This window comes from Colletotrichum gloeosporioides (genome assembly GCF_011800055.1).
Source record: "Colletotrichum gloeosporioides strain Lc1 chromosome Unknown consensus_49, whole genome shotgun sequence".
Taxonomy (NCBI): domain Eukaryota; kingdom Fungi; phylum Ascomycota; class Sordariomycetes; order Glomerellales; family Glomerellaceae; genus Colletotrichum; species Colletotrichum gloeosporioides.
The window spans coordinates 768,861-788,522 of record NW_025544694.1 but is presented as its reverse complement, the minus strand read 5'-3'; the positions used below and the strand labels follow the sequence as shown (position 1 = coordinate 788,522).

Genomic DNA, 19,662 nt, shown 5'->3' with positions numbered 1-19,662 from the left:
TATATTAATAATATATTAATAGAGAAGGGTATTACTAAATATAACTAAGTTCTCTACCCCCTTAGTAATACTTAGTTACTAAAGATTATAGAATAATATAAAACGCCTACTAAGATATATAAATATTAAAGTAATTTAAGTAAGTTATAATAGATTATAAATAGTATATAACTAGATATTATAATACTTATAAATAAAATTACTAGAGATTAATAATATACTTCTAAAAAGTATAATAAACTATTAAGATTAATATAAAGATATCTCTATAGTTTATAATAACTAATACTCTACTTTAGTAGTTTAAGTTATTCTATTAATAACCTTAAATTATTAGTATTTTATAATACTAGTTAGTTTAATTATAAAAGAATAGGTAAGTTAATAGCTAGCTATATAGTTATATATAGAGGAGTATTAATTACTTAGAAATTAATACTATAATTATTTATAACTATATTAACTTATAAAGCTAAGTAAATAAATCTAATACTTAGAGGGAAAACTTTACTATATATTATAGATCTCTTTAAAAAGATAAATATCTCTATTTATTTACCTTTCTAAGTATATATAAATTCTATAAATACTTTTAATAATTACCTATTAAGTAAATAGTTACTTAAACTATACTATATTAAGATTAAATATTACTAAATTATTAATAATATTAATAATAAAGACTTTAAGATTAATTATATCCTAACCTATAAAATAGTTACTAATAGCCTCACTAAACTACTAATAGTAGAGAAATATTATAACTTTATTAGAATACTAAGTTTATCTAAACTACCTATAACTAATAATAAGTCTTAATCTAAAGATAATATCTTAAAACTTAATCTTAATTAAGTCCTATATACTTATTTATTTCTCTTATATATAATAACTTTATTCCTTTATATCTTACTAACTAATTAACTTTTATAGTTAGACTTTATATTATTTTAATCACCTCAATTCACTCTTTTTAAAAGTTAAATTACTAACTATAAAAATCTCCTATATAAGAAGTTATCTAATAATAAAAGTTTAAAAAGTAATTAAAGACTTTAACTTCACTAAGTTATAAGTTTATTACTAAATTAGATATCTTAATTAATATTTATCTATATTAAAACGTAATAATACTAATTACTAAAAGAGATATAAGTTTAAGTTTAATTTACTTAATTTTAATTAGATCTTAAAAGTATAAGTTAGAATAAAAGTAAAAAGAGAACTAAACTTTATAGTATCTTCTAATAATTATCCTAGTTAATTAAGTTTATATAAAATATTAATATATCTTAGAATTAATTTTTATAAGAATCTATAAACTTTACTTATTTTAAAATATTAAACTTAACTATAAAATATAGAACTTATATTATTTAATTAGTATTAAGGAGTTAACTAAACCTAATTACTATAAGTTTAATTTAAATTTAAAGCTTTAAAGTTAAGTTATTAGTTTTTTTAATCTAAATTTATATAATCTAAAAGTAACTAAACTATTAGACTATATAGTTTAAGTTTATATTAAAATTACTTTAAAATTAGTAAGAGTTTTATATTATAATTAATATATAACTAAGAATTAGAAATTAGAAGTATTTTAAGAAATAAAATAGGATAATAAAGTTAATATAAAAAAGAAAGTATAAGAGAAATAGCTAAGAATAAAGCTAATAGTTATATAATTAATCTAATTACTATTTTAGGATAAAAATAGCTTTATAGAGTATAGGAGGTATTAGTTAAAAGGGGGGTATAAGATAGTAGTTAACTAAGCCTAGGTCTAAGGCCTAAACCCTAGCCTAAATCCTACCTTTATGTAAGGGATTAGCCACACTACTTTGTAGCTAGGCGCGCCTGGCGCTTGTAGCTAGATTAATCAAGCCACTTCACGCACCCCGTAACCTCTCGCAGAGCCGCTCGTTATTGGACCCCCCCTAACGCGCGATTGAGGTCCGTTCAATTGGGTGAGCTGGGGGACAGAGTTGACCAGCCAATCACGCCTTCGCTTCCATGGCTCAGCTGGAAGAGCGTTGGTCTCACAGCAACTGTCTATGACTCTGCCTCAGGTGGACACATCCAAAGGTCGCAAGTTCGAGCCTTGCCGGGAGCACTGCAAATCCTTTTTGATGTGCATCTTCGTCTGTTTACTTTCGAGGATGAAGTCAAGTCGAATTGAAGAGCCAAATTGGGTTAGTCAAGGCGACTGACTTGCATTGACGAGACTTTCGTAATCGGCTCTCCTGGTTTAATTGACATTGTGGCTCCCACGACGGGTGTTTCTGAGTCTTTCCGGGAGATTCATTAATCAAAATCGCGACATCAATATCTCACATACGCAGACTGAGAAAAGATTCCCGATTGCTTAGTGAAACAGTCAGGGGTCCTTTTGTGGTTGAGTTGCACGTACACCTTGAGGCTTCAAGACTTCATTTTTGCTCAGCAGGTCCGATCTCGCGTCTTCCACCACGATTGACAGATGATCGTGGCAGGCTTAAACATGCTACTGACCGTGGGACAAAAATCTCTCCACGCCGTAGACTCAATGTGGACTGCCGCTTTTCAACTTCGCCCGCTTCAATGCTCAACAGCTTGGAAGTAGGGGCAGGCCGCCAATCGCCGTGAAACCATTTCTTCTCGACTGAGAATTCAATGACTATAAAAAGATCACAACCCAAAATGCTCGTCCTCATACCCACAACAGTCCCAGAAACAGCATCATTCGCTCGAAATCTACTTCCCAGCTCACCTCTCAACATGAAGCCCACCGATGTTACTGCATTTTTGTGCCAGTGAGGCAATCTCGATTGTCTGAATAAGTGCTAAGGAATGCAATCGCACTCTGCTTGGTGTTTCACGCTTGGTCGAGATCAAGTAATCCATTTCTGGCGTTGTTGTCAAAAGATATTGTGGTTACGGCTCTACATGCCGCTGGACGATTGATGAATCATAAATTATAACGGTATTGTGATTGAGAATGATCGCTACAGGAAAGAACGTGTCTGTTGTTCTCAGTCCAAAACCGGTTACCCTCATGTCAGAGACCTCTTAATAAATGGAAGAAGAGCTTGAAAGCCTCAAATGAAGATTCTTTCTCATCAGACTCCACTGCAACAACGACCTAACCTTTCAAGCAACGAGTGCATCTTCTCGTTCAGCCACAGGTGCGAGACAGCCTGCTCATTCAACATCATTAGTCGAATTTCCTGGGACTTCAACAAGCTTTCTTCTCGAATCATCTTCGGAAGAGCCGATCGTCTTTGGAGACGCTGAACATGAAGGTTGGATGTGATCTATTTCTTAGGGTCATGAGACGTCGCTTCAATAGGTAACACGGCATGTTACCGATCCTTCTGAGTATGTGGTACGTGGGTTGCTCATAGACTGTTCTCACAGAGATACAAGATCAACCACGTAGAGGTTCCTTAGCTGTGAAAACTGAGGGGTAAGAAAATTGAGGCTGAGGGTGGTAAAAGTCGGCCGCGGCCATTGGAACTGTTTCCAGCTCATTTGATTTGGGCTGCTTAGTGTCAACACTGCGCTTAGAAGTGTCACAGAAACTACAGTGTCAAGTCGCGTGTCGGGTCTTCATCAAGCTCGTATCAGAACGGCTTCAAGAGACTTGGACCAAGAGGCGTGCGAGTTGGTCACTGACAATATGGAAGCACACTCCAAGATTGGGTTTCACTTCAACCCGTCCCACTCAGTATTTTTACTGATAAGTTGCGTAGCTGACCCTTCACAAGCTGACTTTCGACTTCAGCATCGTCACTTAAAACAACTGATTGCATTGCAAAGAGCCCCTGGGACTTTCAACCCAGGAGCGGATTTGCAGATGACGGACAGGAAAATCCAGCGAACCATGAATGTGATCTAGCTGGACCGCATGCCGTGGACACGAAGACGGGCTATTTGCCAGACTGTCTGAAGCAGCTGGCTCCTTTCTGCGCGATGTCGGGTTCTGAGACGTCTCACGCAGAGTCTTGCATTACCGAAGGCTAGTCTTGTCTCTCAAGACTCTCAAGACCGCAAGACGAGTCTGCTACAGGATTTCTGTCTGCATCCTGAAGTATTTGGCGCTGTTTTATCAACTGGTTAAACTGACGGAGTTGATACGAAAGTCATGTACACGCCGGAAGACAGCTTGATCAGCGGTCACGCGTCTTCGGCTATGGGAGAGAAGCCAGAGGTCGCCCACACCCAACCATAGCCCCTCCAGCTGAAACTAGACACCATTCGCAAGACGACCTGACACAACACCACAGGCTGCGCAACATGGAAACCTGGTCAGGGCAAGAAACCTCCTTCCAAAAGCTTTGACTCATGATACAGTCGCATTGGAAAAACCTCACATGGGAAATGTCCCAACGGACAAATCTGCCAGGGCAGTCGGGGAATTTCTGCAACAGATGGCCTCAATGTAGTGGCCGTAAATTCATCTTATTTACAGGGGGGAGCAAGGACTATGATATCGAATGTTCTTCTTCTTCTTTTTTTCTTTTTTCTTTTTTTCACTTTTGTCTTCGACTTTCCTCGAAAGTGCGGGTGGATCAGATACCTTATCGCATTGTCAATTCGTTCAACTGCTCAATTTACTGTGCATCACGTCGAACCTTTTGCCTAAAACTTACCGGATAATATGGCTACGCTTCTGACATTGAGAGACTTCCCTCAACGGCTGGCTCCTAGACTCAGAAAGAAATCATTGTCTTCTGAGCATACAGTATACCGTATACAGATAGCTAGCCTGTTGTGACAAGCACCCCATTGCCTGGGTGGGGTATACTCGATCTCAATTCCTTAGCTGGAAGCCAATGGCCGTTGACACCTCACTATCGACTTCTCGGCGCGTCTTTGGTCTGTGCGCGAATAGGTATCATCAGCAGAGAGGTCTAGACCCGTGATTTAGTCGTGCCAAGCGACCTCTACATCACGTATTGCGGCGCTCCATTGGCACACAACCCATTGTCATTAGATCTTTTGATACTACTTTACTCAAAGTCTGCCTAGAAAATGTAACAAATGCTTCACATCTCCATCTCCAAAACTCTGTTCTTCCGCGTACAAATTCCATTCATAGACAAACACTCCTCCCCTCCTCCCCTCCTCCCCCTTTGCCCCACGGTCAAAGAATGTACAGTATCTGTCGAGGTCTTCTAGTGGTTTAATCAAGTGGTAGATCCGATTGGTAACTATTGTCGCAGAGGAGCTGAAGCCAGCTCCCCGAGTCCGGTTGAAAGGATTCAGGATTGTGACTCCACCAGCCTTCCTTCCAATCATCCATTTTCCAGTATCTGTGCTCTCTGACCAACACCTCTGGGTCCAAAGCTTTGCCCACATCGAAGTTGCATCTGACGATGGAGTTGCCAGATGTAATGTCGCGTATTGCTTGCGGAAAGTTCTCAAACAAGTACCACATATTATCTCTGCCAGGATACTCCCCGAGCGCGCGTGACCGTATGTTATTCCTTGGGTCGCTTCGCCTCTCGCCCCAAGACAACGCGGGCAGAATCTTGCGCTCTAAACAAAGGTCAACGGCTGCCTGCCATGCGGCATCACGTTGGACGACGTTTTGAAAGATCTGCGGACAAATCGAGTCTCCCTCAAAGACCAAAGAAAATGAGCCAGCGGGCATGCCGGCGCGTTCGAGCTCTAGCGCTTCAAGCACCCACACCGCCACACTATCTGAAATTGATGGCGCATAGAGATGTTCCATCTCTTGGTTTTTGTAAGGAACAGTGTGCCCCGGCTCTCGATTTCCAGTCATAGACTGAAACACAGTCCGCCACATATTCGCTCGACGTTCCACACGAAGACGCGGGTTTTCTTGACAGTATGGGATAAGACCCAAACCATGACTCTCAGCACGACCAACGGCGTACCGGTTCTCATCGAGGACGATATTCCGTATGTTCAGGCGACAGGCCAAGGGCAGGCATGCCAGGAAACGTACAGCGACAGCCGCAGCAGAGTAGTGGTGCTTGACTTGACTCTTGTCATAGGGATCACCATGAAGGCTGGAGTCCCACGTCTCGGAAAATCGATGTTCAAAGGTTTCACCCAGGCTCTATATAAGATCATCAACTGCCTTCGAGGAGGATGGAATCTCCCACGGATCGAGATTGACGTTGACAAGCCTTGAAATCTGGGTCTTTCTATAAGAACCCGGACCCCAGCCCGACCCCGCTTCAAAAAGAGCGAAATTTTCCTCGCCGAAACGATGTCGGTGCTTCCAAAGAGTCTGCAGGACAGAACACACCCACTTGCGAAATGTCGATGGTGTTTCGCCGCAGGATCCGGGCGGCCCTATTGTTGGTTTGGGATTAGAGACCAGTTGACGACGTCCATCTTCTGAAACTTGCCAAGCATTGGGTTCGTTGTTTGAGTAGTTCGACGTATGGTGCGAATTTGGGGTTGATTTCTGAAAGTTCGTTCCATATGTCGTCAGGGATGATGATAGTGTCCGGAAAGATGTCGTTCACTTTGGCGCCTTGCCATTGGTGTAAAATATTCAAGAAATTATCAAAGCGTCCAGCTGTAACTCGATGCTCCTCTGAACAGACAGCCGAAAAGTTGAGAGTATTAGTTGATAAAGGTATACCCATAGCTTCCCTCGCAACCCGCTTGCAGGTGAGCATGAGATCGATCGATTCTCCATTAGCGCACTTGAGCTTGTTCTTGTCAAAATCCAAGATGTAGCCGCCATCGGAGTAGACGCATTGCGCGTAAATCAAGTCCCGCACTTCGCGGGGAAGATCGAAAAAAATGAATCATGATATTGAGCGTTTATTGGATGAATGTTGTCAATGGGAGTCGGAGTGCACGTAGTGGATGGATTGAAGCAAAACAAGACAAGGGTGCATGGACCATGGAGGAGGCGGGCTAGGTAAGCTTTTAAAGACAGGAGATGGAGCGGATAAAGCTATCTCCGAAGAACCCGGAGGCACCTCCAATTGCTCGTGAGTCACAACCCAAAGTCTGCGACTGACGAAGGTTGCACGCACATATTTCAAGGAATGTGTTACACCGAGGGCTTCGTTGCCAACAAGGTCGACGGCATCGCCCGCGTGACTCACTGCGCTGACGAAAATCATTCGCTTCCCATGAGCAGACCCAAAAGAAGAAGAAAAAGAGAAAGAGAAAAACAAAAGGAGTGAGAGAGAAAGGGAAAAAAACAGTTAAAAAGAGAAAAGAAAAAAAAGGAACACACGTACCAGAGTTGGCTTCGCAAGGTCTCCAGCCACGGAAAAGCTTATCTTGGCTACGTACTCAAGACAATACTGCCTGGAGAACATGTCAGCCGCAGCCAGCAATCTCATCCTACAAGGTTCGATGACTTATATGACGCCAAGCCGCGAGCCCATTCCTCATCCTCAATCCTAAGTCAATACCACCACCTGTCGAGACAGGTATGTGAGCGCAGAGTATCACACAAGCGGCATACCTACAACCAAGCCACCCACGCCGTCTGGCAGAGTCAATGTCACGATGTGTTACCTCCTGTTCAAACTATGGAGCCTCATGTCCCAGGGCTACAAGGTGTGACATACCTAGCAGATGATAGATGAATACGTAAGGTAAACGATACTTTACTTGAGGCACACCCCAAGACGAGATCGATAGCGCCCACAGAGTCAGCCTTTCTGCGCAAGACGACGCCCCTTAACATACAAAGCCCCGAGGATAGGATGACTCATATTCGAGAGTCAACAAAATTACAAAGGCCTACGGCTAAAGATATCTCATACCTGTAGCAACGTCCTGCCTCGCAGTCCTGAAGGCCAACCCAAGTGCCGCGGCGAACCTCACCAGAAGAGGTGGCTGCTTTTGCTGCTAAGCCTGGCCATTGCGCCTAAACTACTCTGACGACGTCGTTAGTAGGACGGCGTAGGCAGCAAGTGGCCAGGCCCAACTGCTCCAGGGTCGTTCAGCCAAAGACCATCTTCTCACTGCGGGCTGTGGCTCACTGACATCGTGGGAGTTGCTGGCGACTGTAGAACTGCCTCGAGACCAGTTGGTTTCAGGTCAGGCCCTCAGCAATTGGACAGCCAGTCCCTACCGAAGACTTGAGCCTGGTCGACAGAAGGCTTGGACTGCTTCAGCCAGTCAGTGTAGTGCGAACGCACGTCAACATCGAAGGAGTTGCTCACTGGCGACGGAACACTACCAGAACTAGCTATACGCAGAAAATGAAAGATCTCCTTGGTTATCCATGGCGGCGAAGGGCTCACGCTTCCCTCCTCCTCTTCCTCCTGCAAGTCGCCAAATGCTGGGTTTAGCACGTGCTTCGTCCATTGGAACTGTGGAATACCAAAGTAAGGGATGGCCAAGTCTGAAGCTAACCTGGGTCGGTGCGTAACGAGCTTTTCGAACGTTAACTCGGAAAAAGCCTTCCGGTGGTGCTTGAGGGCATCCTCCAACATTTTACAATGGAGGAACGAGTGATTCGCATTGTGCGCACCTTATTCGCATTGTGCGCACCTTATTCGCATTGTGCGCACCTTATTCGCATTGTGCGCACCTTTGCCACATGGGCACATGTGAGACGGGGCCAGCCGAAGTTCAGAAGTTGATAAGAGGAAGCCGGCGGGCTGAGCAACAACCAGAGAAAGCAAAACAACTCACCCCCATGAAGTGTAGTGTGGCGTTCAACCCATTGAATCCCGTCCGCATGTGGAGTAAGATTGTGCTCTGAGCCTCGGGCATGTTCACTCAGATCCTGAGGTTGTGCTGCCCCCAAATTCCTTGAACGACCGGGCAGATTTCGTTGAAGGCAGCAGCTTGGCTCAGGTAACGGATGAAGAACTTTTGCCAGAGGTCCTGCGACTTGAAATGTGACATCTTCTTCACGACGTCCCTGATGAGCTGTTTCCGCCTCAGCCATTGCAGGGCAGGATTCTTGGCGAGCTTCGGGTCCGCTCTGATCCGCAGCTGGAGCTCGTCATCCGCCACCATCCAGACCAGAGCCTTGGCCTCGCGGTACGCGACATTCAGCGGATGCGCTTCCATAACCTCAGCCGTGAGGCCACGGCGGTTGGCCACAAACAGCCAGGTCCGCAACAGCGCTTGGCCCTCGGGCGTGTCGATGTTCGTCACCCGGTGCTTCATCGCACATCCAGCGAGAAACACGCAGAGCTTCTCGACGAAGAACTCCTTGCAAAGGATGTCGCCCGATACGCGTTGGTACGCACCAAAAAATTGCTTCAGACACTGGCTTTGCTCAGTCTCCAGCTTGTTGACTAGGGCCTGGCATAGTGACCACTTGCACCTAGTTCCTTTGGTCCTGCGGACCACGTACCAGAGGGCGCAGGCGTAGGCAAAGATAGGCCTCACGCTGGTGATGTATTGGTGTCGAAGCTTTAAGACATCCGGACCCCAGGTAGATCCACAAACACGCCGCATCTGATACATCTTTTGCCTGACCCTAGGGTCTGTAAAGAGTAAGTTGGTGATAGAACAGGAATCTGGTTTGAAAGGGCGAACTTACATGTGCGATGTGGACGTTCCACTTAAGCTGATAATCCAGATGCAATCCGAGTACTTTTATTGCATCATCCTTGGCCTCTGTAGGAAACCCCGAAACATTCGGCATGACGTTGACGATGGGCGGGGCTTTGCGCGACTGGCACAAGTGAATGACCTGCGTCTTGTCGGCACTGAATTCGGTGCCATGCAGCGACGTAAATCTCGTCAAACGACGGTACACCTGTGCCAATGCCTCGCAATTCAACTCATAGGAAGAGGAAGCAAGCAGAATGGTGATGTCGTCGACGTAGCCTGTGATGACCAGGTCGAAAAGTTGGAAGATGGTCATATCGCCCCTGCTCTCTAAAGTCCGGCTCTCCCTCAATCTCCTGAGAATGGGTATCGTGAAGAACACGAAGAGGATAGGAGAGAGAGGGCTACCCTGAGGAACACCGATCTTGATCTAAAACTTGTTCGAAAGCTTGCCACGTAGGCGAACAGTGATGCTGCGTCGAGAAAGGAACTCCCAGATAAACTGGATCATCCAAATCGGAACTCCGTACTCAACAAGGAGACACAGCAAGTGGTAGTGAACAACACGATTAAAAGCGATAGGTCTTTGGCGAATACTTCAGCCTCCGAGGTTTGGGTAGCATGGCCGTCACTGCTTCCTTGAACTCCTCCGGATGGTAGGAGATATCTGGAAGGGCTTGCATAGGTCATTTAAACACGGGCGTGATGAAGTCTCTGGGGTTCTCCTGAGAGGGCAGCAGCATTGTGAGGGTGTCGATTGAGATACCACATCTGACCTCGGCCTCGTGAGCTGGCATGTCTCGTATGACGCCACGCCACTCACCAGGCTTCGACCTCTTGTCCACCGAAATGTCTGCACAGGGATCAGGGGATGTGGCCAAGCACAAGGGGGGCTTGGCCAACGAACGCATGGCCCGTGCAGATCTCAGAGGCGTGGACCTTCACCGAAAGTACCGCGCACAGTACGAAAACTGCGGGGTGACGAGGCACATTCGACCGACCGTTTCCTCCGCACAGTCAAGACAAGATTCCTCAGCAGCGCTCCATCATCGCTCGACACAGCTGCGTAACATGCCAGCCGTCTCGCTCGCGGCGACAGCCGCCGTCACAATGCGTCACAACGGAGAAGATCCGATTGTTCCGCCAGGCGGGAGGATGACGGGGAAACTTCGGCCAAGCCCACCCTACCGGGTTGCACACCTTGCCCAGAACTCCAAGATGCGACGTGGGACCGTAGGGGAGCGGCCCACCGCCCGTGCGGAGCCCCAGGCGCGCCGAAGGTCGCCAGGTACGGGCGGATACGCAGCTGTACTATCGCCAAAGTACCTGCAACGAGCACGATCCTTCGCGCGATTGAGTACGCCATCTTCAGCGCCAAAACCAACGACAAGTCTTGCACCCGCCAACTGTCCGAGGAGAGCGCTGATATTTCCCGGAGTTTAACCGAGTTGCTCATCGCCAAAAAAAAAAAAAAAAAAGCCATATCTCAATCCGCTTTGCAGCGCTAAACGGCTCAACCACGGCAAGATTACTGCGCAGGAAGGGGCTGGTCAACCGATGAGAAGCTAGAGCTTGTCCGAAGTTTAACCGAGTTGCTCCACCGAAAAAAAAGGCAACATCTCAGTCGGCCAAGGTCGACGAGCTCGTCTCGCCAACTGGCATGCTTCTTCACAGCGCTCAGAGGCAGAGTCACCATAGGACGGAGCTGGATCAGTAAACCGGTTTTAAGCCAGAGCTTCCCCGAAGTTTAACCGAGTTGCCCGTCTGAAAAAAAGCGACATCTCAGTCGGCTAAGGTCGGCGGCGGTGGCTAGGATCATGATGATAGATGTTGGTGTATACTTTGTTTTCTGACAATAGATGAGCACCTCCGCCACTGAAACACCACCACCAGCGCAAATCGTTATTACGACGCTTTCTGTCCTTCCAAGTCGCTTCCTTAGTTTCCTCCATTTTGTCCTGCTGTCAACCGGATGGGTTGCGCAGCATTGACCTGCATTTCCGAGCGGTGTCTCTTGCAAGAAGAACCGAGAGACCTCGAGCCACTCTCGCATCATCGTGCGACTGCTCCACCTCTGTATGCATGTTTCCAGGACGGTTTGGCCAGCCAACCCGAGTATAAGTCGAGTCCAGAACGCCCACGCATGGGATGTCGCCCTGTTCCGCACAACGAAATATGCAGCTCCGCCTCCGTCAACCTCGCCCGTCTCATACAGAGAGATTAACGGCAACCATTAGACCAATAAACAGATGGCTGCCAAGCTTTCTTACCCTTTATTTCGCCAAATGCCACATCGAGAACCCCGGCCAAATTTCCCTCTAATGGGCACCTCACATCCTCGACATTTAAAGACAGCCAGCAGCTCCGTAAAACTCATGAGATCGCGTCTTCCGGCGCACCCGTTCTTGGTTGGAGTGCGGCTTAGAGTCGTGTGCCAAGTCCGCTGCCCATTCAACCTATGTCACGCCAGACCCTGTAGATGCGTTGAACTTGATAGAGCTTCCAAAAGCCGGCTCCTCTCGACTGTCTAGTTGTCTGTTGGTGTGCTTCTCAGCCCTTCTTTCCACGGGTGTGGTTCTTGAGTGAAGAGCAAAGGAAAGGCTAGATAGTCAGCAAAGCAGGCAGAGAGCAGAGAGCACAAGCATTACAGCATCTTCAGTGTGACAGAATATCGCGGGTTCCCAGCAGTCGAGGGTCACTTCGAATGCCCCAGCGTCAAGCCACGAAGACGTCCGCCGCCTAAGTTCAAATGTACAACCCATTTATAATGTTTCGTCGCCGGTCGCTAGTATCATACCGAGACGCTATCATCCTCACGGAGGAGACAGGCCGGACTGGGCAAAACACCGGCCAGTTCGATCATTCTGTTGTCATTTCCATCTTCATCGCGAGAAGTCAAAAGTCAAATCTCAAAAGTGCACGAAAAGCCTGCATGGCCATAGTAACGGGCGGACTGGGATACTCAAAGGTCCTCCCAAGTTTGAGGCTTGCGATGAACAGCGGATATGGGAGACTGGCCTTGGCGAGAAGAATGCGCCGCGGAACTTGGTTCATGTCATGCTGCATAGCCCGCTACCTGGCATCCACAGCCACTCACAGAGAAATCAGCTCGAAACGATTTACAGTGTTGAAACCTTGCTTGCTATTATGTCATGATCTATCTAGTCATGCGCTCTCATTACTTTATATAGGTGAAGTGTTGAATATTGTCTACAATGTAAATGGCCGTTGAGATCTCTCATCAACCCATCTCAATCCCAAATCCAGCTGACGAAGCGAATGGGCCCCGTCTTCTTGACCTCGGGCTCCTCGGGGTACGCGTCGGCCTGGTCGAAGGCATCGTGCAGCGCGATGCTCTCCAGAGGCACGACCTTAGTCTTCTTGACGAACTTGTAAATGAGGTAGGCGCCGAGGACCAAGGGGATGTCACTGGCAAGTCAGTCAGAAAGCCTGCAACAGAAGAGCAGCGGGGTGGGAACTTACAGGTACGAAGAGACGAAGCCGCTGGCACTCCAGTTGCCCTTGGTGAACACCTCGAAACCGCTGGTGAGAAGGATGGTGATGCACATGAAGAGCGCGACAGTCGAGGTGTAGACTGAAACGCAATGTTGTTAGCAAGGATACGATGCAAAACCAACAGATGTCTTACCTGTCCACGAGTTGTGCCAAGGCAGCCTCTCCATGGATATGTTCTGCTTCCTCATTGCAGACTTGAGGCGCAGGTGGTTCAGCAGGATCGCCGACCACGACACCAGCACACCCGCCGCCGTCAGGTCCACCAGCCACCAGAACACGGTCAGCGCGCCGTTCGACAGGCTCATGAAGCTGAGGAACATGAAGGCCGTGAACAGCAGCACGCACATGTACGGCGTGCCCCACGCCGTCGTGCGCAGGAAGATCTTGGGCGCCTGGCCCTTGAGCGCGAGACCGAAGAGCACACGAGTGCCCGCGAGCAAGCTCTGGTTCGACGCCGACCACGCGGAGGTGATGACGACGGCGTTGACGACGCTGGGGATGGCGGGGATGCCCGCGGCGGAGGCGGCGATGACGAAGGGGCTCTGCGCGGCGGTGCCGTACGCGTCGTCGAGGCGGGTGTCGTTGCTGGCGACGAGCATGCCGACGACGAGCACGGCGAGCATGTAGAAGAGCACGATGCGCGCGAAGACGCGCTTGCAGGCGCGGGGGATGGCGCGGCGCGGGTTCTGCGTCTCGGCGGCGGCCATGGCGAGCGACTCGACGCCGGCGAAGGAGAAGACGGCGCTCGTCATGACGCCCCAGTAGCCGAGGAACTTGCCCCAGTTGCCGGTGGCGATGTGCTCGACGAAGGGCCCCGGGTCCTGCCAGTAGCGGAAGCCGATGCGCGGGGTGCCGGGGACGCCGCCGAGGTCGATGACGAGGCCGAGGATGATGAGGAAGATGACGAGGAGGATCTTGAGGAGGGCGAAGACGAACTCGACCTCGCCGAAGACACGGACGAAGGCGATGCCGACGACGAAGGTGAGGATGATGAAGACGACGATGAAGACGGAGGGGTTGAGGTCGGTCCAGAACTCGAAGAGGACGCAGATGGCGGTGATCTCGGAGGGGATGGAGAGGATGTTGCCGTAGACGAGGTTCCAGCCGATGGCGAAGCCGAGGGCGGGGTCGACGAGGAACTCGGCGTGGCGGACGAAGGAGCCGGTGACGGGGAGCAGAGCGGAGACCTCGCCGAGGGCGAACTGCACGGCGCAGACGATGAGGCCGACGGTGGCGTAGCCGAGGAGGGCGCCGAGCGGGCCGCCGGTCTGGATGGCGCCGCCGAGGCCGAGGAAGAGGCCCGTGCCGATGGCGCCGGCGATGCCCAGCATGGACAGGTGGCGCTGCTCGAGGCCGCGCTTCAGATCGCGGTCCTCGGTGGCCGTGACGAGGTCGCCGTTGTGGTCCTCGCGCGGCTCAAACGGGCCGCCGCGCGGCGTGGAGGACGCCGCCTCGATGTCGTCCGAGGTGATCCAGGCATGTCGGGTGACATCGGTGATGCCCGGGGACTTGGCGCCCGGGAACGGGATGGTCTCGGTGCTGCGGCTCATCGCGGCTGTGATTTGCTGCACACCGCAAGCCAAGGGAATCCTTCACCTCTCTCACCGAGGTCTGATAGGCAGTGAGACGCGAGGGGAGGAACGCAAAGATTGGCCGCGCCCGACAATGATTCGCGCCGTTGAGCTGTGTCGCGATAACACAGGCTTACGTAACTTGAAACGCCGCGATCGGAAAAGGCCTGAGGGACGGGATTTGGGCGTGGAGGAAGAGGGCGCACCGAGCACAAGTGGAAAGAAACCTAAGTCCTACGCCGATCTCTGGTTCATGCGGCTCTGGGCCATGGCGGGCGTGAAAGGGGATCGAACAAAGGTGGACGACGTCGCAGACAGAAGAAAGAGGCGGCGCGAGTGAGAAGAAATTTCGGCGTCCTGTCTTATCGCGACTCCATTTCGGAAGGTGAGATTTCTCATTTGATGGTGCCATCTGCGCTAAGCGGGGCCCGTCCCACCCTCAGCTGCACTGCTGCAGGAACGATACCGCAATCGTCCAAAGTGGTACGTACATCCCTGTCTTATCAGCTTATCGATTGTTTCGAAACCGAGGCTTCTTGGGAACTTTTGGGACGGGACTGACTCGAGTTCGCAGGTTTCGGCTCCCGCAGTCTGCCCATCTGGAAGAATTCAGGTTCCGTTGCGATTGCTCCTCTCACTCGGAAGAGATCGCGAAGAGTGTGGGCACGCGGTATGCAGGAAGCTATTGCTAGCTTGTGAATTTGTTGACGCGAAGGCGCAAATGATCGGGGCACTGTTGCCGCCACTCGGATCATTTTTTAACTAATCGCTACCGGCGCAATGCGTTTAATCGTAGGCTCGGAGAGCGGCGCCGCACTCGGCTCCGTCCCAAATTCCCTGAGGACCGGGGCCGCCTGTGAAGCTCTCGGCCCCACACTCCCGAGTCCGTCGTCACGAAATTCGGTAGGTTTGGTCTGGTGGGTTTCTCCATATCTATCGGAATAACAGTCAGATTAATCAAGCAGTTTTTCTGCTTGAATTTATAGATCAATCTTTAAGGCTTCTTAATAGCAAGTCATTCGGACTTCATCGTAGCTATTGAATGATCTATGGAACTCAGCAAAACACTCCTCGCCTAAAATCACGTGACGTGTCGTGTGTAGGGCGTAGATAACGACACGCGAGATCTGAAGGATTCAAAAACCCCTGCAAATGACTCAAGTCGGTCAAGCTGCGTCCAGTAACGTATTTGAATGTCTGCTTCTGCCTGCCAAGCAGCATCTCATCAAGGTCGCATCCATTACCCGCCAGCCCTCTCCGACCAACACCCGCCTCACCAATAGTCATGGCGACACAGACAGCCACGGAGTTGGCAACGTTCGAGCCCGCGGCTTCAACACCACACGCTGCACTGAGAAAGAGCTACGAAGTTCCGGCGAGCGTCAATGTGCCGCTGGTCGCCCACGGCCCTGTCGAGCCCACGACGGCGCCGGCGGAGGCCGTGGTCCTCTCGAAAGCGAGAGCCGCCATGGTCATCGCACAAGTCTGCGGCCAGCTGTTCTTCAGCAGCTTCTGCAACGGCATCATTGTCGTCGCACTGCCGTCCATGCAAGCCACCCTCGGCCTGGCGGAGGGCCTCCTCGTCTGGCCCAGCTCCAGCTACTTCCTCACGGCGGGCTCATGCCTGCTGCTGGCGGGCTCTGTCGCGGACGTCGTCGGGAACAAGCGCGTGAATCTGGTCGGGTCCTTCTTCAGCGCCGTGTTCGCCATGGCCTGCGGGTTGGCGCGGTCCGGGGGCGAAATCATCGCCTTCCGTGCGCTACAGGGCGTCACGAACGCCATCATCACCCCGTCTTCCATATCGATCATCTCAAACAACGTGGAAGAGGGCCGGCCGCGCAACATGGGGTTCGCATTCATGGGTTTCGCCCAGCCGCTCGGGTTTTGTTTTGGTCTGGTGCTGGGCGGAGTCTTTACTGATACCGTGGGATGGCGGCCGGCGTTTTACCTCGCTGCAGCTGCGAGTGGAGCACTGTTTTTGCTGAGCATTTGGGCTTTGCCGCAGGATGCTAGGTCAAAGACAGGTCCATCCATCTGGAAGAGACTGGTACACGAGATTGACTGCATTGGTGTCGTCTTGGCCAGCACGGGGCTGGCGTCTTTGTCTTATGTCCTGGCGTGAGTGTCTAGTCCATCGCGGTCACCGTACTTTGCCTGACGATTCCCAGGTCGCTATCAGCCGATATTAACAACATTCATAAACCATCTAGCATCGCCCTTTTGGCCATAGCAGGCTGCTCGATCCCAACTTTCATTGGCTGGATGCACCGCCAAGTCACAACGAATCGCACAGCTCTGATTCCCAACTCGCTGTGGAAAAGCCACGTCTTCACCAGTTGCTGCGTCATGGTTCTTCTCACCAACGCTTTGACCAGCTGCATGGAGCTATACAGCAGTCTCTTGTAGGTTCACGTATCCATCCCATCTCAAATGCCAGCGTCGCTGACGAGAAACCCCAGTTTCCAGCAAGTCCAGGAAGCCTCCGCAATCAAGGCGTCGCTGCAAGTCGTACCGTCCCTCGTCGCCGGCGCTCTCACCAGCATCGCCACGGGAATCTTCGTGCACCGCATGCCGGTCTTATGGATGCTGTTGATCTCGTCTGCAATGAGCACTGTTGCGCCGCTTCTCATGGCTCTGGTTCAGACCAACCAACTGTATTGGGAGAATGCATTCTTCGCGCAGGTGAGCACGAGAAACGGCCGCTAATTGCTGCTGCTGCTGCCATCTTTGCGAAGCGACTGACATGCCTGTGACCTAGATCCTCACCCCAATCAGCTGCGATCTGCTCTTCACCGTCGGCCTTCTCATCATCTCGGACGTCTTCCCGCGACACATGCAGGCTCTGGGTGGCGCCGTATTCAACACCTGCGCACAGCTCGGTGCCGCGATAGGCATGAGCGTGACGCAGGTCATTGCTTCGTCTGTGACCCGGGAGTCTTCGTACGTGGACAAGTCGTCGCCCGACGCTCTGATGACGGGATATCGAGTCGCGTTTTGGACCATGTTTGGGTGGATGATGGTGGTCTGTTTTGTATGTGTGCTGGGTATGCGACGAGTTGGGGTTCTTGGCGTCAAGAGGGATTAATGTGAGAGGATCTGTTTTGTAATCTCGCACATCTGGCTCCTCTGGCCTTCGTTTTGACCTCAGAGAAGTTCCAAAATCGAAGGTTAATTCTTGATTACAATGGCATATCAACAATCATAACTGCCCATGTTAGAGGCACCTTCATGAAGAGCGTTTCACCAATACCTGACGAGCCAAATTGTCAACCTGGCCAGTTCTAGAAAGAAAAGAACAAAAGACAAACGAGTTCTGCGCCTTGATGCGTGCATAAGCCTTGGGCTGGCTCGTCGAACGTCCGTGGATAGAGGTTCTTTCTGGAAGAATCAACCACTCCCGATAATGGTGCGACGGGAATTTGTTGCTGATATTGCGGATAGCCAGTTCCTGGAAATCTTGGCATAAGCATGTCTCTGCTCTTATCGTTTGTCTTTGGGCAGTTCGCGGTAACCCATCTTGGCTGTGAGAACCTTCATGATTCTCATTACTCAAGAGCAACTGGAAGCCGTCCGACGAGGCATCCAATTGCAAACTATACTACACCTAGGATACGAACGCGAACAAATCAAAGGTGTGGGAAGCTATAGTGAACATTAAGTAAAACGGTGGTAAATTCGTTGCTGGATCAACAACCAATACCAGTTCCACCATTGGAAAGTCTATGTACACTGAAATACTCAGAGAAGGTGATCTCAAAGCTTAGTTGTGCGCCGGCTCTTGGAGACGTCTGAGGGGATTAGGCGTTACGGTCCAGAGCGGAGCTAATAGCCAAAGAGGGGCTGGTGGGATTCAAGGTGGAAGTACTGCTTGCTGCTGGAGCGTAGCCAGGGGATTAACGGCTGCTGAGAGAGCTGGGGCAAGGTATTCATTCATTCCAGAATGGTATTAGTAGTACTCGATAGACACTGTACAGAGAGCCGTGGAACATGTTGTTGCACGAGGCCGACGCTATGGTCCACAGCCCATCAAGATAAATGGGAACTCAACGACTCACGTGTCGAGCTTTCTAAGCACCAGTAAGTTCGCGAAAGCGGATTATGAGCTGGGGAAACTACTTTTGACCATGTCTTACAAGTTCTCATCCGATACAGCTTAGGGGCCCATGGTAGACCGGAGACATAATGAGCATAAATTCACGAACTCGGAAATAAACCTGAAACTCTCGAAAGGGGCAGTGACTAACCAAGCAGGGGCATCAGCTCGCCGCCCAGCCTCTTCCCGATGTTCCCAGTTCCACAGACCCAGGTCTTTTCCTGATTTGTCTCGGTCAGTGACACAACTACGACATCAAGTTCAGTAGCAAGGATGGAATGTTGTTAGCAGAGTCTCTCACACCGGTTTCGATGAGATGATGCGAACTTTCCCGAGGGTTACGATCTATCTACTCCCTTCGTTGATTGAGTTCACTACGATGATTCAGTGTGCAAAGCAGCCACAGGGAATGCCGCGGATCTATGGACGTCGCCGCTAGGGCGATGCACGAAAGCGAGATGAGACAAGACGACACACAAGTTCGATGACTTCTCATTACTCGTGGGTGTCTTTAGGACTTGACGGGTCATGAAGGTTCAAGCCTTCAGTGCTTAACTGTTGACTCCATGACCAGAGACAGACAATGACCACGCACGACAGCAACACTTGACGTCTGGTCGAAGCCTACATCTTCAAGTTGAGTTATGTTTGGCATGTGATGCGAAAATGTTGAGGACAGGATGAACGTGGCAAAGGAATTAACCTAGCTCTTTATGTCTTGGGATGCGATAGAGGCTCGTCAATTCAAAGCAGCCGTCCCAGCCCCGAGAAGGAGGCGATGGAAACAATCAATTGTTGTCTGTCTCTGAAATTTGCGAGGGAGAGGCTGAAACCAGACTAAACGTGGTGGCGTTTTCCAGGACAGCTGAGCATCGCGACGTGAGAAATCGACGGAGTCATGAAGTCATCGTCGTAAAACGTGTCGACCTCAAGGTCCAAATTGTATTACGTTCAATACCAATACCAGTGCTGAGAGCCCCGTCG

The 19,662-nt window shown here is 49.8% G+C and overlaps 6 protein-coding genes across 6 annotated transcripts; 1 reads left to right on the top strand and 5 right to left on the bottom strand.

The window, feature by feature from the left end:
• Window positions 1-5,164: 5,164 nt before the first annotated feature.
• Window positions 5,165-6,740, bottom strand: GCG54_00012248 (uncharacterized protein; the record flags this gene model as incomplete). The annotated part of the gene is given in 3 exon segments (XM_045412130.1): window positions 5,165-6,067; window positions 6,086-6,306; window positions 6,332-6,740. Coding segments are annotated over 3 exon segments (1,533 nt in total), but the record flags the coding sequence as incomplete, so codon positions are not given.
• Window positions 6,741-8,033: 1,293 nt separating this feature from the next.
• Window positions 8,034-8,423, bottom strand: GCG54_00012247 (uncharacterized protein; the record flags this gene model as incomplete). The annotated part of the gene is made up of 1 exon (XM_045412129.1): window positions 8,034-8,423. One exon carries the CDS (start codon window positions 8,421-8,423, stop codon window positions 8,034-8,036), a length of 390 nt encoding a protein of 129 aa, XP_045263913.1.
• Window positions 8,424-8,462: 39 nt separating this feature from the next.
• On the bottom strand, window positions 8,463-8,706 carry GCG54_00012246 (uncharacterized protein; the record flags this gene model as incomplete). Its single annotated transcript, XM_045412128.1, has 2 exons — window positions 8,463-8,591; window positions 8,626-8,706. The coding sequence occupies 2 exons, from the start codon at window positions 8,704-8,706 to the stop codon at window positions 8,463-8,465; spliced, it is 210 nt and encodes a 69-aa protein (XP_045263912.1).
• A 6-nt stretch (window positions 8,707-8,712) lies between these two features.
• On the bottom strand, window positions 8,713-9,814 carry GCG54_00012245 (uncharacterized protein; the record flags this gene model as incomplete). Its single annotated transcript, XM_045412127.1, has 2 exons — window positions 8,713-9,431; window positions 9,484-9,814. The coding sequence occupies 2 exons, from the start codon at window positions 9,812-9,814 to the stop codon at window positions 8,713-8,715; spliced, it is 1,050 nt and encodes a 349-aa protein (XP_045263911.1).
• Window positions 9,815-12,749: 2,935 nt separating this feature from the next.
• GCG54_00012244 (putative amino-acid permease P7G5.06) lies at window positions 12,750-14,564 on the bottom strand (the record flags this gene model as incomplete). The annotated part of the gene is made up of 3 exons (XM_045412126.1): window positions 12,750-12,927; window positions 12,982-13,093; window positions 13,148-14,564. 3 exons carry the CDS (start codon window positions 14,562-14,564, stop codon window positions 12,750-12,752), a joined length of 1,707 nt encoding a protein of 568 aa, XP_045263910.1.
• A 1,173-nt stretch (window positions 14,565-15,737) lies between these two features.
• GCG54_00012243 (uncharacterized protein) lies at window positions 15,738-17,670 on the top strand (the record flags this gene model as incomplete). The annotated part of the gene is made up of 5 exons (XM_045412125.1): window positions 15,738-15,765; window positions 15,869-16,703; window positions 16,754-16,987; window positions 17,045-17,267; window positions 17,344-17,670. 5 exons carry the CDS (start codon window positions 15,738-15,740, stop codon window positions 17,668-17,670), a joined length of 1,647 nt encoding a protein of 548 aa, XP_045263909.1.
• Between the last annotated feature and the right edge of the window lie 1,992 nt (window positions 17,671-19,662).